Source organism: Castor canadensis, chromosome 17 (genome assembly GCF_047511655.1).
Source record: "Castor canadensis chromosome 17, mCasCan1.hap1v2, whole genome shotgun sequence".
NCBI classification, from domain to species: Eukaryota; Metazoa; Chordata; class Mammalia; order Rodentia; family Castoridae; genus Castor; species Castor canadensis.
In genome coordinates this window covers 68,451,973-68,471,231 of record NC_133402.1, presented here as the reverse complement: position 1 = coordinate 68,471,231, position 19,259 = coordinate 68,451,973, and the positions used below count along the sequence as shown (strand labels likewise).

At 51.9% G+C, this 19,259-nt stretch overlaps 1 protein-coding gene across 1 annotated transcript; it reads right to left on the bottom strand.

Moving 5' to 3' along the window:
• Positions 1-1,716: 1,716 nt before the first annotated feature.
• Positions 1,717-17,159, bottom strand: Tm4sf4 (transmembrane 4 L six family member 4). Its single transcript, XM_020152180.2, has 5 exons — positions 16,823-17,159; positions 16,175-16,264; positions 10,471-10,607; positions 3,829-4,018; positions 1,717-2,311 (listed from the first exon to the last, which is right to left on the bottom strand). Exons 1-5 carry the CDS (start codon positions 16,994-16,996, stop codon positions 2,294-2,296), a joined length of 609 nt encoding a protein of 202 aa, XP_020007769.1. The 5' UTR covers positions 16,997-17,159; the 3' UTR covers positions 1,717-2,293.
• Between the last annotated feature and the right edge of the window lie 2,100 nt (positions 17,160-19,259).

Genomic DNA, 19,259 nt, shown 5'->3' with positions numbered 1-19,259 from the left:
TTTTGACATAATTTAGTTTTATGTTTTCTTCCTACTCTTTCCCCATTTCCTTTCAAGTGGCCTTTGGCTCTGTGCTCATGGGCCCGTTGAGAACTGAGATGGAGTAGAAACCCTAAGAATGACTCAGGTCCAAAGCAGGGTGCACTCACAGTAGACACCACACAGCTGTAGAAAACACAGTTTTAATGTGTGCACCCAAGGCTCTGGGTCCTGAGAGCACGGGTTCAGGACACACCTACTTCCTACCCGCCTTCTCTACTCGTCCATCCGTCTGTCTCAGGGCCCAGGCAGCGTGGAGAATGAAAACAGGGCTTTGGGATCCTGGACTCAAACTCACTTATCAGTCACCTGTTGTCAGCTAGGCCCCGTGTGGGGCACTCTGGGTAGACTCGAGTCAGATGCTGTCCTCACCTCACATAGATGTGTGGTCCAGAGGGTACCGAAATTACCACGCACTCAGGCAGGCTACTTCTAGAAAAGAAGTTTCTGGAAAGTCTGAACACCAACCTTGGTGTGTGTGCGCACAGGGACTGTTCCCGAGAGAGGTTCTCTCGTCTTCACCCTTCTTTTTCTGCCTCTTCTTTCTAAGTCGTCTGATGCGTGGGCACCTATTTCCCTTAGTTTTGTGAACCTAGATTTGAAGCATGTTCTTTCATTTATAAAATAATGAGACCAGATTTGATGATGGCTGAAAATCTTTTGTATTTTCTAAAATTCTGAGCCAATGAAAACCCTGGCATGAGGAATTGAAGGCTCCTTTCCACATCCCTGTCTCTTCACCAGCGCACCTGGGTGGGTGAGCCAGGCCTGACTGGACACATCACCTGGCCACCTTGAGGACTCGGGATGCTCTGTGTGAACGCTGATCAGAAGACAGAGCTCCTGATGGCTGCTACAGGCCTGGCAGGCTGCCATTGAAGTCAAAGGTGGCCCAGAGTGGCTGCTTCCCAGTGTCACCTGGTGCTGACAAGTGCTGGACATCATGCCTGGTGCCTGGATGTCCACGTGCAGTGGGTCTGTGCTGGGAATCTGTAATTGGTGGTTTTGGAAATCAGCTACATTTGAGAATTAGTGGTCTAAAGTGAATTGAAGCGTGTGTGTGTGTGTGTGTGTGTGTCTATAGTTGCCCCAAAAGGTCCTAAGGGCTGTCTGCCTGTCTGTCATCCTTCTGCCGCCAGCTGACTTCAGGTGCCAGGTGTAATGACATGTCATGGAGTTCTTCTTACAGAACCATAGCCAGGCAAGGCCCCTCCATGGCCAGCACACAGTAGGTGACTGTTAATTGCTTTGCTGGCGACTTAGGAACACAGTCTTCAGCGTGTCCAACCTACACCGTTCCATCTGTCAGCTGGGCAGGTGTAGGAGGAAGACTGTGACTCTCAAGTCCCTGTGACATCCTTCATGTTGTTCATAAATCAGGGGGACAGTGACACAGGTCTTCATTTCTCCCTCCGCTGACTTCAAGAGTTCCTGGGTGATTGTCTTTCAACAGTCCTCTTACACATGGGGAAACTGAGGCAGAACCTCACTTTCCCAGGATGCCTAGGCTGGTGTGTTGTGGAGTTGAGGTTTCGTTTTATCGCCTGACTCTTAATAAATAACGTGTAGAATTAATTCTACCTTTTATCTTAATCCTGGGAAATAGGCCGCAAAATTACTCTCCAAATCAATTCTGTTAAACACGTGTTTTGTTGATAAAGAAAAGTCTTTTGCCTCTCCCGAGAACACACACGATCTTTATTATACCACCTCTGAATTCAGACTTTAATTTAATATACACAAAGGAGCACAAGAAACTCAGCGAAGATCACACAAAAAGCATCACCCAGAAGTCACTTGTGACACGTCAATCATTCTCTGTCCGTATAAATCTTTTAAAAAGTTTCTCGTTTTTTTGAATTATGTAAAGCTTCCAAAGATAGAAATGTCTCTATATACAAACAAGCAGCATGGCAGTGAGCTTATGCACTTTACTCTTTTAGGGTAAAAAAAATCATGAAAAAATTTGCTTGGACCCTGTCCTTAAATTCTGAGAAGCAGCTAATTTGAAAGACTTATAAATCAAAGTTGTTAGGTTGTGGCCAGACTAATTTTTATTTGAAAATAACAAAATTCTACCTTGAGCAAGGACATGGGGGTGGGGGCTGCCCCAGTTTTGCCAGGGAGGCAGCAGGTTGGAATTATCAACCCAGCGGGGTGGGCAAGCCTAGGGCACCCTTCCTGAGCCGCCCACGTCCAGGTCCACGTCCAGGTCCACGTCCACTGCTGGAGAGAAACGCGCTGTCACAGCCGGTTACACTGGTCCATCACCCTGCGGGGTAGAAAAGTGAATTAATTCTGAGGTCACTTCTTTGGTCCTGCTTTGTCCTCCTCTCTCTTGCCCTCCCTGCTGCGCAGTTTCTACACGTCTCGGCCTTTGACTCAGAGCTATCTGTGTTTAGGTTACAGGAATGGGGCATCTTTTGATTTTTATTATCTGACACGATCTTGGCTCGAGGCACAGAGAGAAGGAGCTATGTTGAAAGCCACAATGAATACATAGAGAGCTGGGATTCGAACCCAGAACCCTTTCCTTGATGCTAGGCTGCCTTCCAGACCCCATACTGTTAGAAAATAACCGTCAGCATCTGTTCGCTGGGCCGTCTAAGTGTTGAAGTGGACATGTGGCTAGCACCCTGGGGGAGGCACCCGGACGGCCACCTTAGAGCCCCTGACAGGCATTTGCCTGGCCCCCAAGGCTCGAGTTGAATTTCGCTTTGTCACCACCGCATTCAAGGGCCGTGACCTTCTCTTTAAATCAGGCGAGAGGCGTTTGGGGTGGAGGCTGGGGAGAGGCCGGCTGCCTGTGGGAAAAGAGGCCGCATTGCTACTTTCCAAGGGCTCAGGAAGGGACAGGGTCAAGTGCTGGCATCCCAGGGGCACAGGGGACCTGTCCTGGGTCACTGCAGGAAGATGTGATGTTTCCAAAGTAAAAAGTCATGGGGGTGCGGGGAGGGCTGGGGGTGAGGGACAAGTGGTAGAGTGTGGCCCTGAGCTCAAACCCCATAGTGCCAAGAAAAGGACAATGAAGACCTGTGGGGTGCAGAAGATAAAGTGGCCTTAGGGGAGGCTGCAGGGAAGGCAAAAGGAGGGAGACTCGGTGAAAATTTTATGTTTCTGTACACGTCTGGTGTTTGAGCTATCTGCATTCGATGCTTACTAAGAAGTAAATAAAATCATTTGACTCGTGTAACGTATCAGCTTATTAAGTAGTAAGTGGATCGGATAATTTATTCCCGTAACTCTCCAATGAGGACACTTGAGAGTCCTTTTATGATAAAGTGTGTACGCTCCCTGTGACCTGGTCTGACTTGGTCACCGTCTTTCTGCCTACCTGCGTGTTTCTGGCTTTACGGTTGTAGCTGACATTTTGTGACAGGCCTGACAGGTCAGGCCTCCGTGGCTTCCTTTCCTTCTCCCATCAGTTCTCTTTTCTGGATGGGGCATCACCTCGAGTGTGGCCTGTGTGCTCCATCTTCTCACCCGAGGCAGAGGGCGCCTCCCCGGCCACACGTGACATGTCACTGCTGACATTGCCCGTGTGACATGCGCTCATTCCTGAGATTGTCACAGAAACGTCCCCGGGAAGTGCCAGGTGAGGAGTGGGGTCCAGCCTCCAGGACCAGGGCCACCTGGATGTGAGCCGAGCAGCACGGCAGCTCCGGCCTGGGCAGGGCAGTGCAATGTCCCTGTTCCCAGAGCCCACAGGTGCCACCCGGCTTTGCGCCCCCCGTGGTGGCCTGACTTGGCGTCCCTCCACCCTCCACCCGGCTTTGCCCCCTCACTCACCCCGCAGCAGCCGCAGCACTGGCAGTCCCCGCACAGGGTGCCCAGGAGGCCGTTGATCACCTGGATGGCACAGAGGACCATCTGCACTCCGCCGATGATCAGCAGGATGGAGAAGAGGGTCAGGTTCCAGGGGACCACGTCGGGGGGCTCTAGGCACTGGCTCCAGAGGTCCTGGTTGTTGAGGTAGTCCCTGCAGGTGATGGGGGCGAAAGGAGTAAAACTCGTGCAATTCCCCGGTGACAAAGTTTTTCTCGTGCAAGACTTTCCACCGAACACAAGCTCTGAAAAAACACCCAAGAGTAACTGCAGGAAAAGCAAAGCTGGCATTGTTTGTTGAGTACTTCCTGCGTGCCAGACCTCGTTCTGACCACGTCACACATCTTCTCTCACCTACTGTCACACGAACCCATGCTTCCCTTCTTCCTTTCCACGGACGAGGACACGGGGCACACAGAGGGTATGTGACTTGCCCAGGTCACAGAGCGCTAAGCGACAGAGCAATTGTGAGCGGACTGAGAGAATACGGGTAAATCCACCATCTGTGACGGGACAGAAAAACGAGGACCACCACATGTTCACAGCAGTTTCTCTTAACTGTCAGCATTAGACACCATTTCAACTTTGGACAAATGATTGGTTCAGTGACTATCTGAAGCCACATCAAATACAACTGTGTCATCTGACTAAAAGGAAAACGCTGCTGGGCGCCAGTGGCTCATGCCTGTAATCCCACTAACGTGGCTGAGATCGGGAGGGTTGTGGATGGATGGAGGCCAGCCAGGGCAAAAAGTTAGAGACCCCATCTCAAACAATCGGTGGGTTTAGTGGTACATCTGTCATCCCAGCTAGTGTGGGAAGTGTACTATATACATAGGATTGCAGTCCAGGCCTGCCTTCCCCCAAAACAAGACCCCCATCTCCAAAATAACCAGAGCGAAAGGATCAGAGGCCTCTCGGGTGCTGGATCGAGCTCCTGCCTAGCAAGCACGAAGCCCTTACTCCTCCTAGTGGTGAGGGTGCAAAAGAGCTCCTGGCTGGGAACTTGAAGCTGGGTCGAATTTGCGGCCCCAGCAGCCCTGTCAATCCCACCCCTGCCGGTCACTGTCACAAACTGCCAGGGGGTCCCCAGCCTTTTGCCCTGTCCCCCACACTCCCAGCTCCAAGTCACAGCCATCCCGTGTGCCCTGCTGCTCTCCAGCCCCACTTGCGGGCGCATTTGCACCTCTGCAAAAAAGAAGAAGCAGTTTGGTCACTTCCCTGGCGTTCAAGGTTACATCACCACAGGGGTATGGCGTCCAGCCACCCTGTCAACGAGCACAGCAAAGGCAGCCAAGGCAGGCATAGGGTCCCAGGCCTGTCCATGCAGGGACACTGCCCAGGAGTGCTGGCCGCTCCTACTGCCCTCCGCCCCGGGGATCCTGTCCCTGAGCTCCCTGGTTCTGGACTTGACTCTCAGAGTCTCAGTGCCCCTGCTCTGTCACCATCTGTCCATATGTTTGTCTTCTCCTTGGGACTGTAAACCCACAAGACAGAGGCCATGTCCCCATTGCCATCCCTGGGTCCTGCACAGGGGGTACTCAATAAACACAGCAGCTGTCATTTCCCGGGGGCAGGCCTGACCTCGGGCTGGGCCCTAGGCAGGTGGATTTGCCTTGCCCTTCCTAACCCTACAAAGATTGAGGCTGACTTTGAACAGCGCCTGGCCTGCAGTGGCATTTGTAACTGCTCACTCAGAATGACACACGCCTGTAGCAAGTCCGACTCCAAAGCCCCTGCTCTACCCTCCCCCAACTCCACTTGAACGGTCACCCCGGGGTGCATTTGAAATGCGATTCGCTGTGACGCTTGCACCATTCACCCACGATGGCCTGTCCATGCAGGTTGATCTGTCGATGGTAAAGACATTGTTCCCTTTGAGCCTTCTTGTGTGGGGTTCAAAGGACTGAAATGAAGTCACGAAACTGTTTTAAACAATGCACAGTAATGACCTCCACGCCAAAGAGTCAACCGTCAGGAATAAGACTGAATGTGTCTCGTGTGTGGCAGGAAACTGTCCTATGGGCACGGGATGCTTTTATTCTCACCTTAGCTCGTGACAGACCCATTGTCACTTCTGTGTCACAGATGAAGGCATCCCCCAAAGCCAACCATGGCTGTGTAGCAGAGGGGTGACTGGCTCCTCTGCGGTCAAAGGCAAAGCCATCGTCTAACCCTGTCACTAGGGAGTATGTTCCTTGCTAACGAGTGACTTGAAGTGCCAGTGCATATGCGTATGTCAGGGGGTGCAGGCAGACTCTGCGAGTGTGGGGTGGTGGGTCTTGGTGTCCCCACTCAGCCCCTGCTTAGGACACGGGAGCCTCCTCTCCTGGCTGCTTCCCTCCCACACTGTGCTGCTGGCCCTGGCTCTTCCTGCTGCCTGCCCACGCCTGTCCCCCACGTCCCGTGCAAGCCGCTTCCCTTTCGGCAGCTCAGGGTCAGGGCCAGTGACCCGTTTTCCAAGAGAGGGGGAAGGCTGTGGGTGGAAGAGGCTGTATCTCAAAGGAATCCAAGAGGGGCATCTCGAATGCTCCACGTGTCTGCTCCCTTCTGAATGTGTCTTTGATGAGGTTCTTACGACAGAAGAGTTAACTGTCCTCACTCCTTGAATCTTGTCCCCAGCAAACACTTTTGAGTAAAACAGTGCTAAATTCTACACATCTAAGAGCCTGGACTTGGCGCCCCAAGCTGGAGGTCAGCATCCACCATGATGACCTGTCCCCTTTCTCCTCACCTCACTCCTAACTCTGGACAATGACTTCTGAATGACTCTGAAGCTCTTTCCTTGGAGCCTCAATTCCATTGCCTTGGAGATGCTTCTCTCTCTCTCTCTCTCTCTCTCTCTCTCTCTCTCTTTCTGTCTCTCTATGGTCCCACTCTGTTTCTTTCTCTCTGCCTCTCTGTCTCTGTCTTTCTCTCTCTGTGTCTCTGTCTCGCAGTCTCTCCCTCCATCCTTCTTTCTCCTTCCTTCTCCCCCTCCCTCTCTCTTCTCTCCTCTCTCTCTCTCTCTCTATCTCTCTCTCTCTGTTATGAGCCCTTGTGTTCATCCTCCAATCACTAATGTCATCGTTATTCCAAAACCCCAAGTGGCCAATTCGCATCCTGCTTGAGATCCTCTGCTGATCCCCTGGGTCCTGAGGTCCCAGCCTGCCTCTCGGTGACCTTGGCCATGTCTGTCATGTAGCAGCCCCTCTGCTCCTCTGCTCACATCCACCCTGAGCCCCAGGCCGCACGGTGCCCTGACACCCCGGGCGAGGCCCGTTCTCCTCCCTCTCCGAAGGCAGACTTCTGCTCATCCTCCCAGGCCACGCCACCACCTGAGAGGTCTTCCTCGCCCCCACCTCCAGGGTGCCTCTCTCTGCATTGCAGGGCTCTCTCCAGGGTCACCACACACTAACTCTGTGCTCACTGGGCGCTGCCAGTCTGTGCTTTGTCCCTACTTGAGAGAGGTCAGCACAAAGTGAGGTGTTGAAGAAATGCATTTCAAAAGGAGGGGCGCCCTGGGCAAATTAAACTTTCCTCCCTTTGATTTTTGGAAACAGGATCTTGAACTTGAGGTTATTCTGCCTCAGCACTCCCTAATGGCTGGGATTATAGGTGTGAACCACCACACCCAGCCACTTAAACTTTTTGATCTTCCTTTCTTGTCTAGGGATAAAAATTCTTCTCAGATTTATTAGGAAGGCATGAAATCACTTAGCACTTTGTCATTGAGAAGAAAAAGGAGAACAGGAGGGGGAGGAAGAACAAGAAGGAGACACAACAACTACCGCTGTGGCTATCAGGTGACAGGAGGGAGAAACACCTGTCCTTTCTCCTCACTAAGCAGATTGCGCCCTGTCAGGCAGGCAGCTAAAACAGCTGCTGTGGTGCTCAGCTCTGGGTAAGAAGAATCAACAGTGTAGGAAAAGCCAGTGGAGACAGAGGCAGGAGTGATGTCATGGTGGTCACTGAGACTTGGAGTCAGAAACTCATCATTAAAACCGTGTTCGTCCAAGCCGGTCACTTGTCGCCCTGGGCCTCCGCTCCCTGGCCTCTGATAGACAGCTAAAACTCGACCAGCTCTTTATGAGGGTCAAATGAAACGGTGTGGATGCAACAGAAGGTTCAATCATTGTTATAAGAAACCCCAGATGAGCCTCTGTGGTCAGAAGGAAGGCTCAGCGCTAGCAATGGGAGATAAGATAAAAAAGAAATGTAAACTTGGATTTCCTAAGATAGGAGATGGGAGCCAGACGTGGTGGTTCCTGCCTGTAATCCCAGCTACTCAGGAGGTATAGGTAGGAGGATTGCAATCCGACACAGCCCAGTAGAAGCTCGAGGCCCTATCTGAAAATCAGGGTAAAGCAAAAAACAGCCAGAGGTGTGGCTCAAGCCGCAGAGCACCTGCTCAGCTAGCATGAGGCCCTGGGTTCAAATCCCAGTGATGCCTATATGTATATGCTGGGTAAGGAGACAGTGGAAGGCTGCTGACCCCGGGCCGGGGGCGAAGGGGACTTAGTGAGAGGTCCCCCGTCTGAATCCGTACCCTGAGGGGAGCTAAGATAACATTGTCCTGGGTGATGCACAGGCCGGGCCGTGGGAGGAATGTACACTCCCTCAGCCGAGGGCAGAGAACTTGGCAAAGTGCGCTCCTGGCTTTTTCCTAAGTCAGCTTTTCGAGTGGTACCTTGGACCCGGGTCCCATCCCGTCCCAAGCAGGAGTGAGCGGGCCAGGGAGCCGCATCCTCCAGTCGGAGCCGTGGGGACACATGGCGCGGTCGTGTTTGCTTCCTCCGTCTTTGTCTTGGACACCGCTTTGTCCAACTGACCATAGGCTCTTCAAGGGTGGTATTGTCCCCGTAACAGAAAAACATGGAAACGCGTGCTCGAGGGAAGTGACAGAAGTGACAGAGGGTTCCTCGAGGGGGACACACTGCAGCCTCAGGCGCCCTGGGGTGGGGGAGAGGAGCTACGGGAAGAACCTCTGAGAAGGTCGGCCAACCTGCTGGGGTCTGAGCTCCATGGTCCTCTGCTGTCCACAGTGAACCCCACACATCTGGAGTCCCTGAATGAGGACGGTGGGGGGGCCCTTGTCCTGCCTCGCTGTGGAACCCAGGGGACGCCTGTGAACGCACTGAGACTGTCACTCAGAATGCCTGCCTCCCCCTCCCCCGCCCCAGGCCTGCTCTTGGGGTCCATTAGGACCTCGCCGTGAGTTAATACACAAGGTTCAAGGTGATGCAGTCGGTTCGAATGCTCGATCCGACCAACCTTGGATAAAAATCGTTGCAAAGATCTTCTCCATATGGCACCTGGGCAGAGGCTTTTTGCCCTTGTCATTGTTCCCCAAACGCCACCATGTCAGCTGTTTACAGAGCACTTACGATGCGTGAGGTATCATGAGCTCTTTAAAGCATACAGAGGACGTGTGTCACTGTACACAAGGAACTTGAGTTTCCGCAGGCTTTGGTGTCCACAGAGGTCCTGGGGTGACCCCCATGGACGCCAAGGACAGCTGAATATTGGTACCCTATGGTACCTGTCCTCGATGCGCAGGAAAACCCAACACCCACATTTCCTGAACCCCCCACCCCCAAAGCATGTGCCTCTCATTGTGTGAGGCCGAGAAGTGGTCCATGCCCTTGGGGCAGAGGGTCCAGTCAGCACCGTGTAGCGACGGTCTACAGCGATGCCATGAGGGGAACCTTTCACCTCCACCATCGGTGCACCTGCTACGAGCCACTGTGGTGAGAGCGCACCTGAGAACAGCACCTGACCGAGGAAAGCAGTTTGTCACTGTCTTCCACTTCGGTTAGGCCACTGGGGCCACTGCACCGAGCAGGGCAGTCTTAGGGCAGACACCAGGACCCTGCGTCAGAAGCCTGTCTGACCGTGTGACTTTGTGACAGTTAGATTTCCTGAGAGTTACTAGTCTTCGCGGTTGCTACAGACATACAAATTTGTGAAGAAAAAGCAGCCCAAAACCTACAAAGTGCCATGAAAATATGAAATACTATTCTGATGAATTCTGTTACCTCTCATGAAGAAGAATCGACCCTATTTCCAGTGTCACTTCAGTGAATTTGCACCTTAAAAAAAATCGCTTAATTATAGGGAAATTCAGGTATTGGTGATAGCCCTCGAGCATGGCAAGTGAGAATCATTCTCATCTTCTAGTATGAGATTTGTAAGCTGAGTGCACTCTATAATCCCAGCGCTCAGAAGTCTGAGGCAAGAGGATCAGGAGTTCAAGACCAGCCTGGCTATATAGTGAGTTTGAAGCCAGCTTGGGCTACGCGGTGAGGCCCTGACTCAAAACACGAAAGTGATAATAATTGCAATGGTGTAATGGAAGCCACTATGTGTCTATTAATATTTTTGGTTGCTTTGTGTGGCTGCTGATAGGCCAATGGAGCCACCTCCCTCGGTTATTTCCCTGCTGTCGGTCAACAGAATGATCAGAGATTAGAAAGCACACAATTTCTCTCCACTCAGCACCAGGTCTGTCTCAAAGGAGCCACGGGCCTGAGACTGGCACACGAGGACAGGAGGAGGAAGAAAGGATGCGTTCCCCCGGCCATTCCCCAGTCCCGCAGTGGCACAGCACGGAGGGGTGGCACTCACCCGCTCTGGAAGGGGTAGCTCCAGGTACTATTACTCGTAAGGCACTTAGGCCCCTTGTTGATGGAGACCGCTGAGATGACGAAGGAGTAACCAGCGCCCAAGAATCCGATCACGGCAAATATGGTGGAGGTGAACATCTGGAAGAGAAGAGAGACCTCTGAGTTCCTCAGGTGACCCAAGGTGGCTCAGCAAGCCTGACTGGCCTGCTGGGCCACGGTGACCCCGGGAGGTTACGGGGCAGGAGCCAGCTGTGACCAGCTGTGACAGCAGGCAGGGCCTGTGGGCTGCTCCACAATGGCTGTTTGTGTGTCGTGTTCCTTCCTTCACCCTGTCCCCATCCTTTCATCTCTTCATTGATGACTGAAGGGTTCCGTGTGGCTTGATGTAAAAGACACCATGGTGTCTTTTAACCCATCTAAGGATAAATTCTTTATAATAGTGAGAGGAGAAACTGACTTGTGCTACTTCTGCTGAGTGAAGGATTTTAGACATCGCTCTGAAGCAGTTTAGCAAGCATGTACCTGGTGATATGGAAAGTGAGTTCAAAACCATCCTCGATTTAGGCAAGTCTGCATAGATGGAAAGTCACAGTGACATAAAACACCAATCAGATGGTTTGTCCCTTGATCAAGGCACCACCATGGGAGCCCCCACCAGCACCCGCCACATGTAATTCAAGCTGTTCTAGTCACCACCACTTAAAAAAGGAACAAGAAGTAGGAGAAATTAATTTTAGGGACGTCTTTTGCTTCAACACATCCACCACATTATCACTGCCACGGGCAAAGATATAAACATTTCTGAATATTTCAAGAATTTCTTCTGCACTGACTATGAAATCCAGTCTGTGTTGTGCAGCACCTGTCAGTGTAGACTAGCCACACTCACAAACTGAGGTCACGACCTGTGGATCCCAGCTGCTGTCTTAAACAGCACAGGACAGACCACTTGGGAAGGTGTTTTGGGCAGCAGAAAATTTAAAAATGCACGGACATGGTGTGCACTGAACCCCTGGCCGGTTGGCGGTGGAGAGCAGAGGTGTGGTAGGAAGAACGTGGGACCATCAATGGAATCAAAGATGTTTTCTTTCTATATTAAGACATATCTGGGGCTGGCCGAGTGGCTCAAGTGGGAGAGCATCCACCTAGCTAGCGTGAGGCCCTGAGTTCAAACCCCAGTGCCACCAAGAATTATAAAAAGACATATCTGAAGAAATATGCCATTTGATTGTGATGTCATAGTTACAAGTGGCATATTCTAGTTTCAAATTCAAATTTGAAATATCGCACCTTAAAATAAAAGGAGTGCCCTAAACTAAACTGACTTTCAAAACTTTTCAGAATGGATCAATCACACGAAGTTATTTCACATGCAGAAGTCTGAAAACATGGCCAGATTCACTTGTGGGGATATAATAAGTCTTAAGATCAGCAGAAAAAATAAGAAACAATAAAAAACAAAAACTCACAAAAAATCAGCATGGATTAACTACAATTTATCATGGGTTTCATGACACAAAACTTCCTATGTTAAAAGAAAAGTTACTGAGATCAAGTTAAAAACCTTACAGAACCCTTTAGACACTCGGTATTACTCAAAGTGGCAGGAGGCCGTGGGTGTGTCAGGACCCGGTCACCGCTGGGCAGTAGAGACAAGACTTTGGAGTTGGGATGGGAGCTTTCCTTACGCTTCTGAACCACGGCCATGCTTTGCCAGTTGCAAGGAGGGACACCATGGTGTTGTGGTCAAGGGCACAGGTTCTGGGTAGATGGAGCTGGGTCTGAGTCTTGGCTCCTCCCTCACCACCTAGGGAAGTGACTTCCTGTCTCTGCTCCCTCTTCCTCCTCCATAACTACCTGCCTGACAGAGCACCTGCTCAATAGTGACCAGGAGTCATAGGTGTGGCCTCTAGAAATCCAGTATCACCTCTACCCATGCTGGGGGGGGTCTATTAGGTCATGGCCTAGTATGTCACTGACACCACACCAGAAATCTCTTTCGCCTATTCCCAAGGTTTGGATAATTCCCCATGACATTAACAAGCACTCAATAAATGTCAATGACATGTTTTTAGATCATACCCACTCTCACTCTTGCCTTCGACAAACAAGGAGCAAAATTCCAGGGAGGGAAATAAAGATAGTGAATTCTCCTGTGGTGGAACTGGGAGGGGCAGGCCCTGCCATCAGGTGCTAGTCCATCCCTTGGCAGCCTTCCCACCAGTCCTTCCGTGATCCTCGCAAAGTTCTCATGAGAGGCAGCAATTCCCCTGGCCCATTTCCCAGCAGAGGACTTTATTTTATCCTTGTATTTTTATCTTTTGTAGTGCTGGGGATGGATCCGGGCCTTAGCATGCTAGGCAAACCCTCCACCACCAAGCCACACCCCAGCCAACACCAAAAGACTTTAAAGAATAGTGAAGAAACACTGTTCCATACTTCAGTCCCTTCCCAAGACAAGCTAGCTTTCAAAAGAACTGCCTTTCTTCAGCTGCTGTCATTCCAAGGAATAAAGTCCTAGAGGAGGAAATGAATGCTTTTGTCCGTCCCCAGAAGTGCTCCCCAGGAGGCGTCCCTAGGGGGTGCTGCTGAGCTGGGCAAGGAGGACAGCTGACTGCAGGACCCAGAGCTTCCTGCTGGACGGGCGTCAGTGCCCCGCCCTGCCCTGCCTGGAGCTGCGGGGATCTTAGCCACCTGCTATGGTCTGTGGTCGCTGACATGCCAGCCTGCCTCCAAGGGCTCGACCTCCCCTCCCGTTACAAAGACACTGCTTTGAGTCAGGTCCGAGATCTGCACAAGACCCTATTAAAGCTGATAAAACTAATGAGCTGTCCTTTTGGGCCCAAAGGATCAACTGTTTGAAGGCTTAGAGGGCAGGAGAAGGCCAGGCCTGGGAGGAAGGGGGTGCCCCTGCAAACAGCCCAGGCCTGGCCTTCACAGCCAACGTCCTCCATTCTCACAGTCTGTGCCCTCAGGATGCCCTGCCCGGCTCCTGAAAGGAGCAGATCTGCTGCGAGCTGCACTCTCACTCGCCTCACAGGCCGGCGGCCTCCATTTGCTCAGAAGTGCCTTGGGAAGATGGGTTCTTCCCGGCCAGCCGCTTGCCTAAAAACAGCACAGCCTCCTTCTCCAGCTCCCACATCCTGCTTTCACTGCCGAGTGGTGCAGCTGCCACCACAAAGTCGGGAGAGGGAGCGGGAGCGGGGTGGGGAGGGAAGGGAGCAAGAAGCAAGCTCTAGAGAGGAAGGCAGCAGGCCCACCTCCTGCGGTGGGCTTTGGGGTGCTCCCCTGCCCTCTGAGCTCCGGAGGGATGTCCTGTGCCTTTGAAATAGTTGTCCAGGGCTTTGGTGTTCCCATACCGAACAACTCACACCGAAGCCTTTTCTTTTTGCCTGGCAAGGTGTCTGCCTGGCGCCCTGGAACGTGTGAACTCCAAGAAGAACAGTGTTAGAGCCTCGCGGGAGCAGCAGGGTCCCTCACAGAGGGGCAGCAAGTGTGACCCTGAGCGCAGCCCTGCCCATCACAGGCTGGGCCGCTGTTGTGCCAAAGTGTGGGCACAGAGGTGTCAAGGCAATTTTTTCATCTTTTGAAAAAAAAGCCAGATATCCAGATACTTTTTTGTGCTGTCTCTCAATTTAGAAGTTGGCAGTTGGTGAAAACACAAAGAACAGAAATCTTTGTGCTGCCTGGATGACTGTGGTCCAGGGCACATGGCTGGGTACCTTGGTTAACAGCCTGGCAAAGTTGGTCTTTTGATGGACACTGCCCAGTCACTGGGAGCTGTCACCCTCAATCCCCCGCAGAGGTCAGGGAGCCCTGACCGAGGATGAGCGCCAGCTAGACCAAAACTTCCACCTCTTACTGATTCAATTGCACTTGGAAAAACGTGACTTTTCTGCTTCCTCTTCACCTCAGTTAAATCTAATGTTAAAAAGGTAAAAAGGTAAATTTTGCATTATCCTTTGAATTTCACGTCTCACTGTGATTGTTAAAAAAAAAAACAACCCTAAAATCAACCAACCAAACAAGCAAGCAAACACCCTTGGCTTTGCCTGGGCTGCCCTCAGCCTTCTGTCAGCACCAGGGGTGAGTGGCTAGATTTCTAAACCGTGATTTTCTTTCTTTTCATCCAAACTCCTTTGCTAATTTTTTTTTTCCAAATTCTCATCTCTAATTAATCCTCCAAAAGTTCCCACATTATAATGGAATATATTTCCAGGAGAAGTGAATGATCTGTTTTTTCCTTTCTTGATAATTAATCCTCTGGAAATATCATCTGTGGAATACCCATGTACTACCTGACCACATCAAATACCTGGTGGCTATTTTTACACTCTTTGTAAGTGCTGATGTTAAATGTTGACTAACAGTGGGTGCCATTGCTCCTTTGGGACTCCTGAGGATGTTCAGAAGGTAAACCTCGGTTTGGATGATCTGTGATCTATGATCGCCTACTGAAACCTGTAGCTGAGGACGGCACGGTCCTCGGTCCTCACGACTTATCTTTTTCCAGAATAAATGGGGCAAAGAATGACGAGAGAGAAACGCTGAAGTGATTCTGTCTCAGAATGGATTAGGTACACCATTAAGAACTTCACGAGTCTCCTTAATGGAAAGCAGTGGAGGCTGGAGAAGGAGCCGGCTTTCCTCACCAGTCTGCCCAGTAAGCCCAGGTCCATTTGTCAATCAATGAATGTCTCTGAAACCTTCACAGCTTTCCACAAGCCTGTGCTCTATGTACTCACTTCTATCACCATTATGAAAGAAAAAGTAGATTGTGGGCAAACATTAACACAGTCCTGGGAACTTTTAGTTCCACAGTGCCTCCTGCATTCCTGGGGCCTGACACTAGTCCTTCCTTTGGTAAAAGGGGAGGTTTTTTGAAGAGCCAGAGACAGCAAAGACTTCATTCCACCACAAGAAGTCTTTCCTCCTTGACAGAATCAAAAAGGACTGAGGAGAGCTGAGCACTGTTTAAAGACGTAGGGTGTCTGTGCCACCAGACTGCTCCACACGCGGGGAGTTCTCATCCAGCCCACCATCTTCACTGCACAGAGGAGCAGAGAAGCTGGGCGGTGACCTGCCCAGCTGCAGGAATGGACCATGACCCCGTGTCCCCACATTCTTTCCCCTCTCCCTGGAACATGGTGCCCCCCTGATCTCTAGCTCACCCACTAGATGTGTGGCTGAGTGAAAAAAGGAGACAGCAGTGCTGAGGCAGAACCCGGGTGGGAGTGGGGTGCTGGGCTCCCGAGGCAGTGGGCCTGGCACTGGTGGACATGGGAACTTAGGGAGCCGGCAGGGACGGGAGTGGTCATCTCATCCCGCCCCTTTCGAGATGAGGCAATGGCACGCTGGGGGAGGCTGACTCCCCAAGGGCTCTTGGCCCCTCAGTGGCAAACAGAGTGCTGCAGCCCCTCCCTACCTCCCCAGCCTGCGGGCTTTGAGTGTCTCTGCACATCACCACCATTTTCTAGGGTGGTGCAGCTTGCAGAACCTCACACGGCAGCCTCTCTCTACGACACGCCTCTTGTCCTTCCCGTTTCGCCAAAGCAGGAAGGATGACACACAGCCTCGTCCCTGCACCAGCTACTCCCAGGATCTCGGCGGGGGCTGGTCACTTGTTCCCACCCCACACTGTGCAGCACGAGCAGACGGGGCACCCTGGGAGACTCCAGCAGCTGCCCGGTTTGGGGACGACTTACCGCAAACCGCTTCCCGCAGCCCTCATTGCCGCAGCAGCCACAGCAGTCATTGTTCTTCAGGCCCAAGAAGACCAGCGCAGGGAATATCATCTGCAGGACAGATGTGCTCAGAGGGGCTGCAGCTGCGACAGGGAGCCCCTTCCCACATCCCGCCCGGCGGCTCGAGGGGGCGGCAGGTGCTAACAGCCAGCGCGGCCCTATTGAGTGTTGAGGCTCCATTTGGAGCTTGAATGAGGCACCTGGATTTCCATTTAGATGGTGGCTTAGGACACAGATAAGGAACTAGCCCCCGATCGTCCTAGACAGTGAGCCGCCTGCCCACCCCACCCAAGCGGTTTCCAACTGTATGGGCAACAAGAACCTAGTAGGGCGCATCTGCGTCTCCTGGTGGCTCTAAGTCAACGCATTTGCCAGAAAGCACCGACTTTGGTCTTTTAAGGACCAAAACACTGTCTTGTTGCAAGGAAGCAATGATTTCGGGACCCAATGTCCCGTAAGTACTACCAGCCCCGGCTTGGGGAGGGAAACTGAGGCACTAATTTTCATCCTGCAGTGCTGGGGCGCCTGGCGGCTTCTGAACATGTCCCTGTCCATAAGCACCCCATTTGAGGAGAGTGTCGCTAGGGCTCCCAAGGTTGCCGTACTTACCAGGACTCCACTTCCTATAATGCCTCCGAAGTACCAGACCTCATCCGACAGGTTGTTATTGTTGTTTATCACCTTCCCCCCAGGGAAAAACAAGAGGATGTTGGCCAGGAAGCCGAGCACAGCCAGGGGGATGAGGGTGCCCCCCAGGCACTTGGCACAGCTCCCGGTGCACATGCTGGGGTGGCACAGGCTCTGAGATCAAAGCTTTTCACCGCCCTTCCCAGGGCGTTTGGCCAAAGTGTCCCAGTGATCGTCCCCAATTGCTGAGCAGCTCCTGGGACCACAAAGCCAACCTCTGATCTCTGTGCTTCCTAGGCTTCCAGACTGGAGCGGTCCCTGACAGCGCTGGGCAATTTATACATCCTCCCTGCCCCCAAGTCTTTTTTTTTTTTTGCACCCCTTAAATGAGATTACGTTCAGTGCAAGATCAATTGTTTGCCATGGCGACCAATAACCTCTGTTAATAATCCACCAGCCCTGACAAGACACTCGCACTGTGGGATCGAAGGGAGGCTGGGGAGATCAGCGTCACAGGACTGCCCCACTGTGACAGGGCCCTCCCCGGATGAAGACATGTCCCATTCCTCATCAGTCTGGGGTAATCCAGTTACGTCCTGGCTCAAGTCATGTCTCGAGCGAGTGCTTGCTGTGGTCTCTGGTCCTTTGTGCTGGAAGTCACAGAGCCTCTGCTTTCCCCACCGAGAAAGCGGTTTGATGGTGTAATTGGAAATGGAGCTCTGACCTGAAGTTTTTGAAAGGCTAGAGTCCATGTTTCTTTTAATGCCTGCTGGCTGCATTTCTTCCCTTGTTACTCAACTGAGTTCTGGGCTTTTGCCTACATCATGGAATTAGCTCTGATCAATGTGTCCAGCTCCTTGTTCCCATGGAATGGAAACCTTCAGGTGCACAAATTCTAGGCGATCAGCAGGGGGGCATTGGCAGAGGGGGAGGGGAAGGACAGGACAATTCTCTGGGAGGCAGAGGCAAAGGTTGCAGAGCGCTCCGAGAGAGCGCTGGCGATTTGAGTTATGGTGCTAAGCAGAGAGGGAGGCCTCCACCACAGCCAGCTCCGGCTTGGGCTTGGTGTGTTCCACAGCCCTACCTGGTGCCCTACTGGGGTTGAAGGGGTAGAGCAGGGAGGCTGCCGCTCTTCACAGAGCACCTAGAGATGAGAAGAAAGACTAATAGGGACACTTTGTCAGGGAGTCAAATTTCTGCTAAGTGAAAAGCTAGTGGCAGAGAATCATGGTGACACCTGTCCTACATTGTGGATAGCCACTCTCTCCCAGGGAAGTTGTGGGGAGGTCCTCAGAAACACCAGGCTGAATGCACACTGAGGTCCCCCTACAGAGGCTGCGAGATGTGACCTGGTCACCCCAGAAGGACACTTAGAGATCTCAGGGCCCGAGTGAGGAAGGAGGAAGAAACAAGAAGTGTTGAGCAAATGCTAAGGGCCCAGTGTCCTTAGGACACTCCTCAGCACAGTGAAGAAGGTGTCACACCTCCCACAGACAAGGACTCGCTGCTCAAAGTGACCAAGGGAACTTCTGAAGGTCATCCCAACATGAGAGGATGAGCTAAGGTTTTAGATCAAGACCACTGTCTGTCACCAAATCCCAGAGGTCTCTAAGAGATTTTCCCTTCCGGAAATGAGCAAGCCAGGCCATCTTTTCAGTATGAACAGTGGAATGGCAGCGTGTGTGAGATGGGAGGGACTTTCTTCTGAAGAACATTCAGTATTATATTTTTTTCCCCTTTTGGAAGAAGACTCGGATATACAAATAAGCAGGGGGAGGAATATGTGACCAGTTGGGTTCCCACCACCAGCAGGTGAGTGTGTCACCACTTTGCTGGCCATTGTTCTCCAACAGGTGACTCAGCCCACCTGCTTCTGACAGGGAGCCTTGCATTGCCCAAGAGTAGGAATAGAAAAGCGGGGTTGGAGCCGACACCGATGGTCACACCTGTAATCCTAGCTACTTGACATCTAGAGGATCTTTATTTGAGGCTAGCTCAGAAAAATGTTTCTCGAGACCCCCTGTCTCCAAAATAACCTGAGCAAAATGGACTGGAGGTGTGGCTCAAGCCGTAGAGCTTTGTTTAAATGTGAAGCCCTGAGTTCAAACCCAAGTCCCCCCCTCCCCCAAAAAAGTGGGTTTGGTGGCCAAATGGGGACTGGGCAGCTTTTCCTCTCTCAGAGGACAGCGTCTTTTTCTTCTGGAAGGAAGCTTTGAACTCACACTTGCCAACACGGCAGGCAGCATATCCTAGACTTCCCAGATGGCAGCTGGAGACATTCTGTGCTCTGAGGGTGACTTTCTGAAGGTGAGTGTGGACCGCACTTCGGTTTTCTTCCAGCACTCTTAAGATGGGGTACATGTGTGACTTTGAGGGGGAGCCCGAGCATTTTAGCTCCTAGGCAGTGAAGGGGACCCCT

Coding starts and splice junctions, on each gene's coding strand:
- Tm4sf4 (XM_020152180.2), bottom strand. CDS start 16,996: ATGTGCACCGGGAGCTGTGCCAAGTGCCTGGGGGGCACCCTCATCCCC. Junction 16,265..16,822: donor TTATAGGAAGTGGAGTCCTG/GTAAGTACGGCA, acceptor TCTGTCCTGCAG/ATGATATTCCCTGCGCTGGT. Junction 4,019..10,470: donor AGCTACCCCTTCCAGAGCGG/GTGAGTGCCACC, acceptor CATCACCTGCAG/GGACTACCTCAACAACCAGG.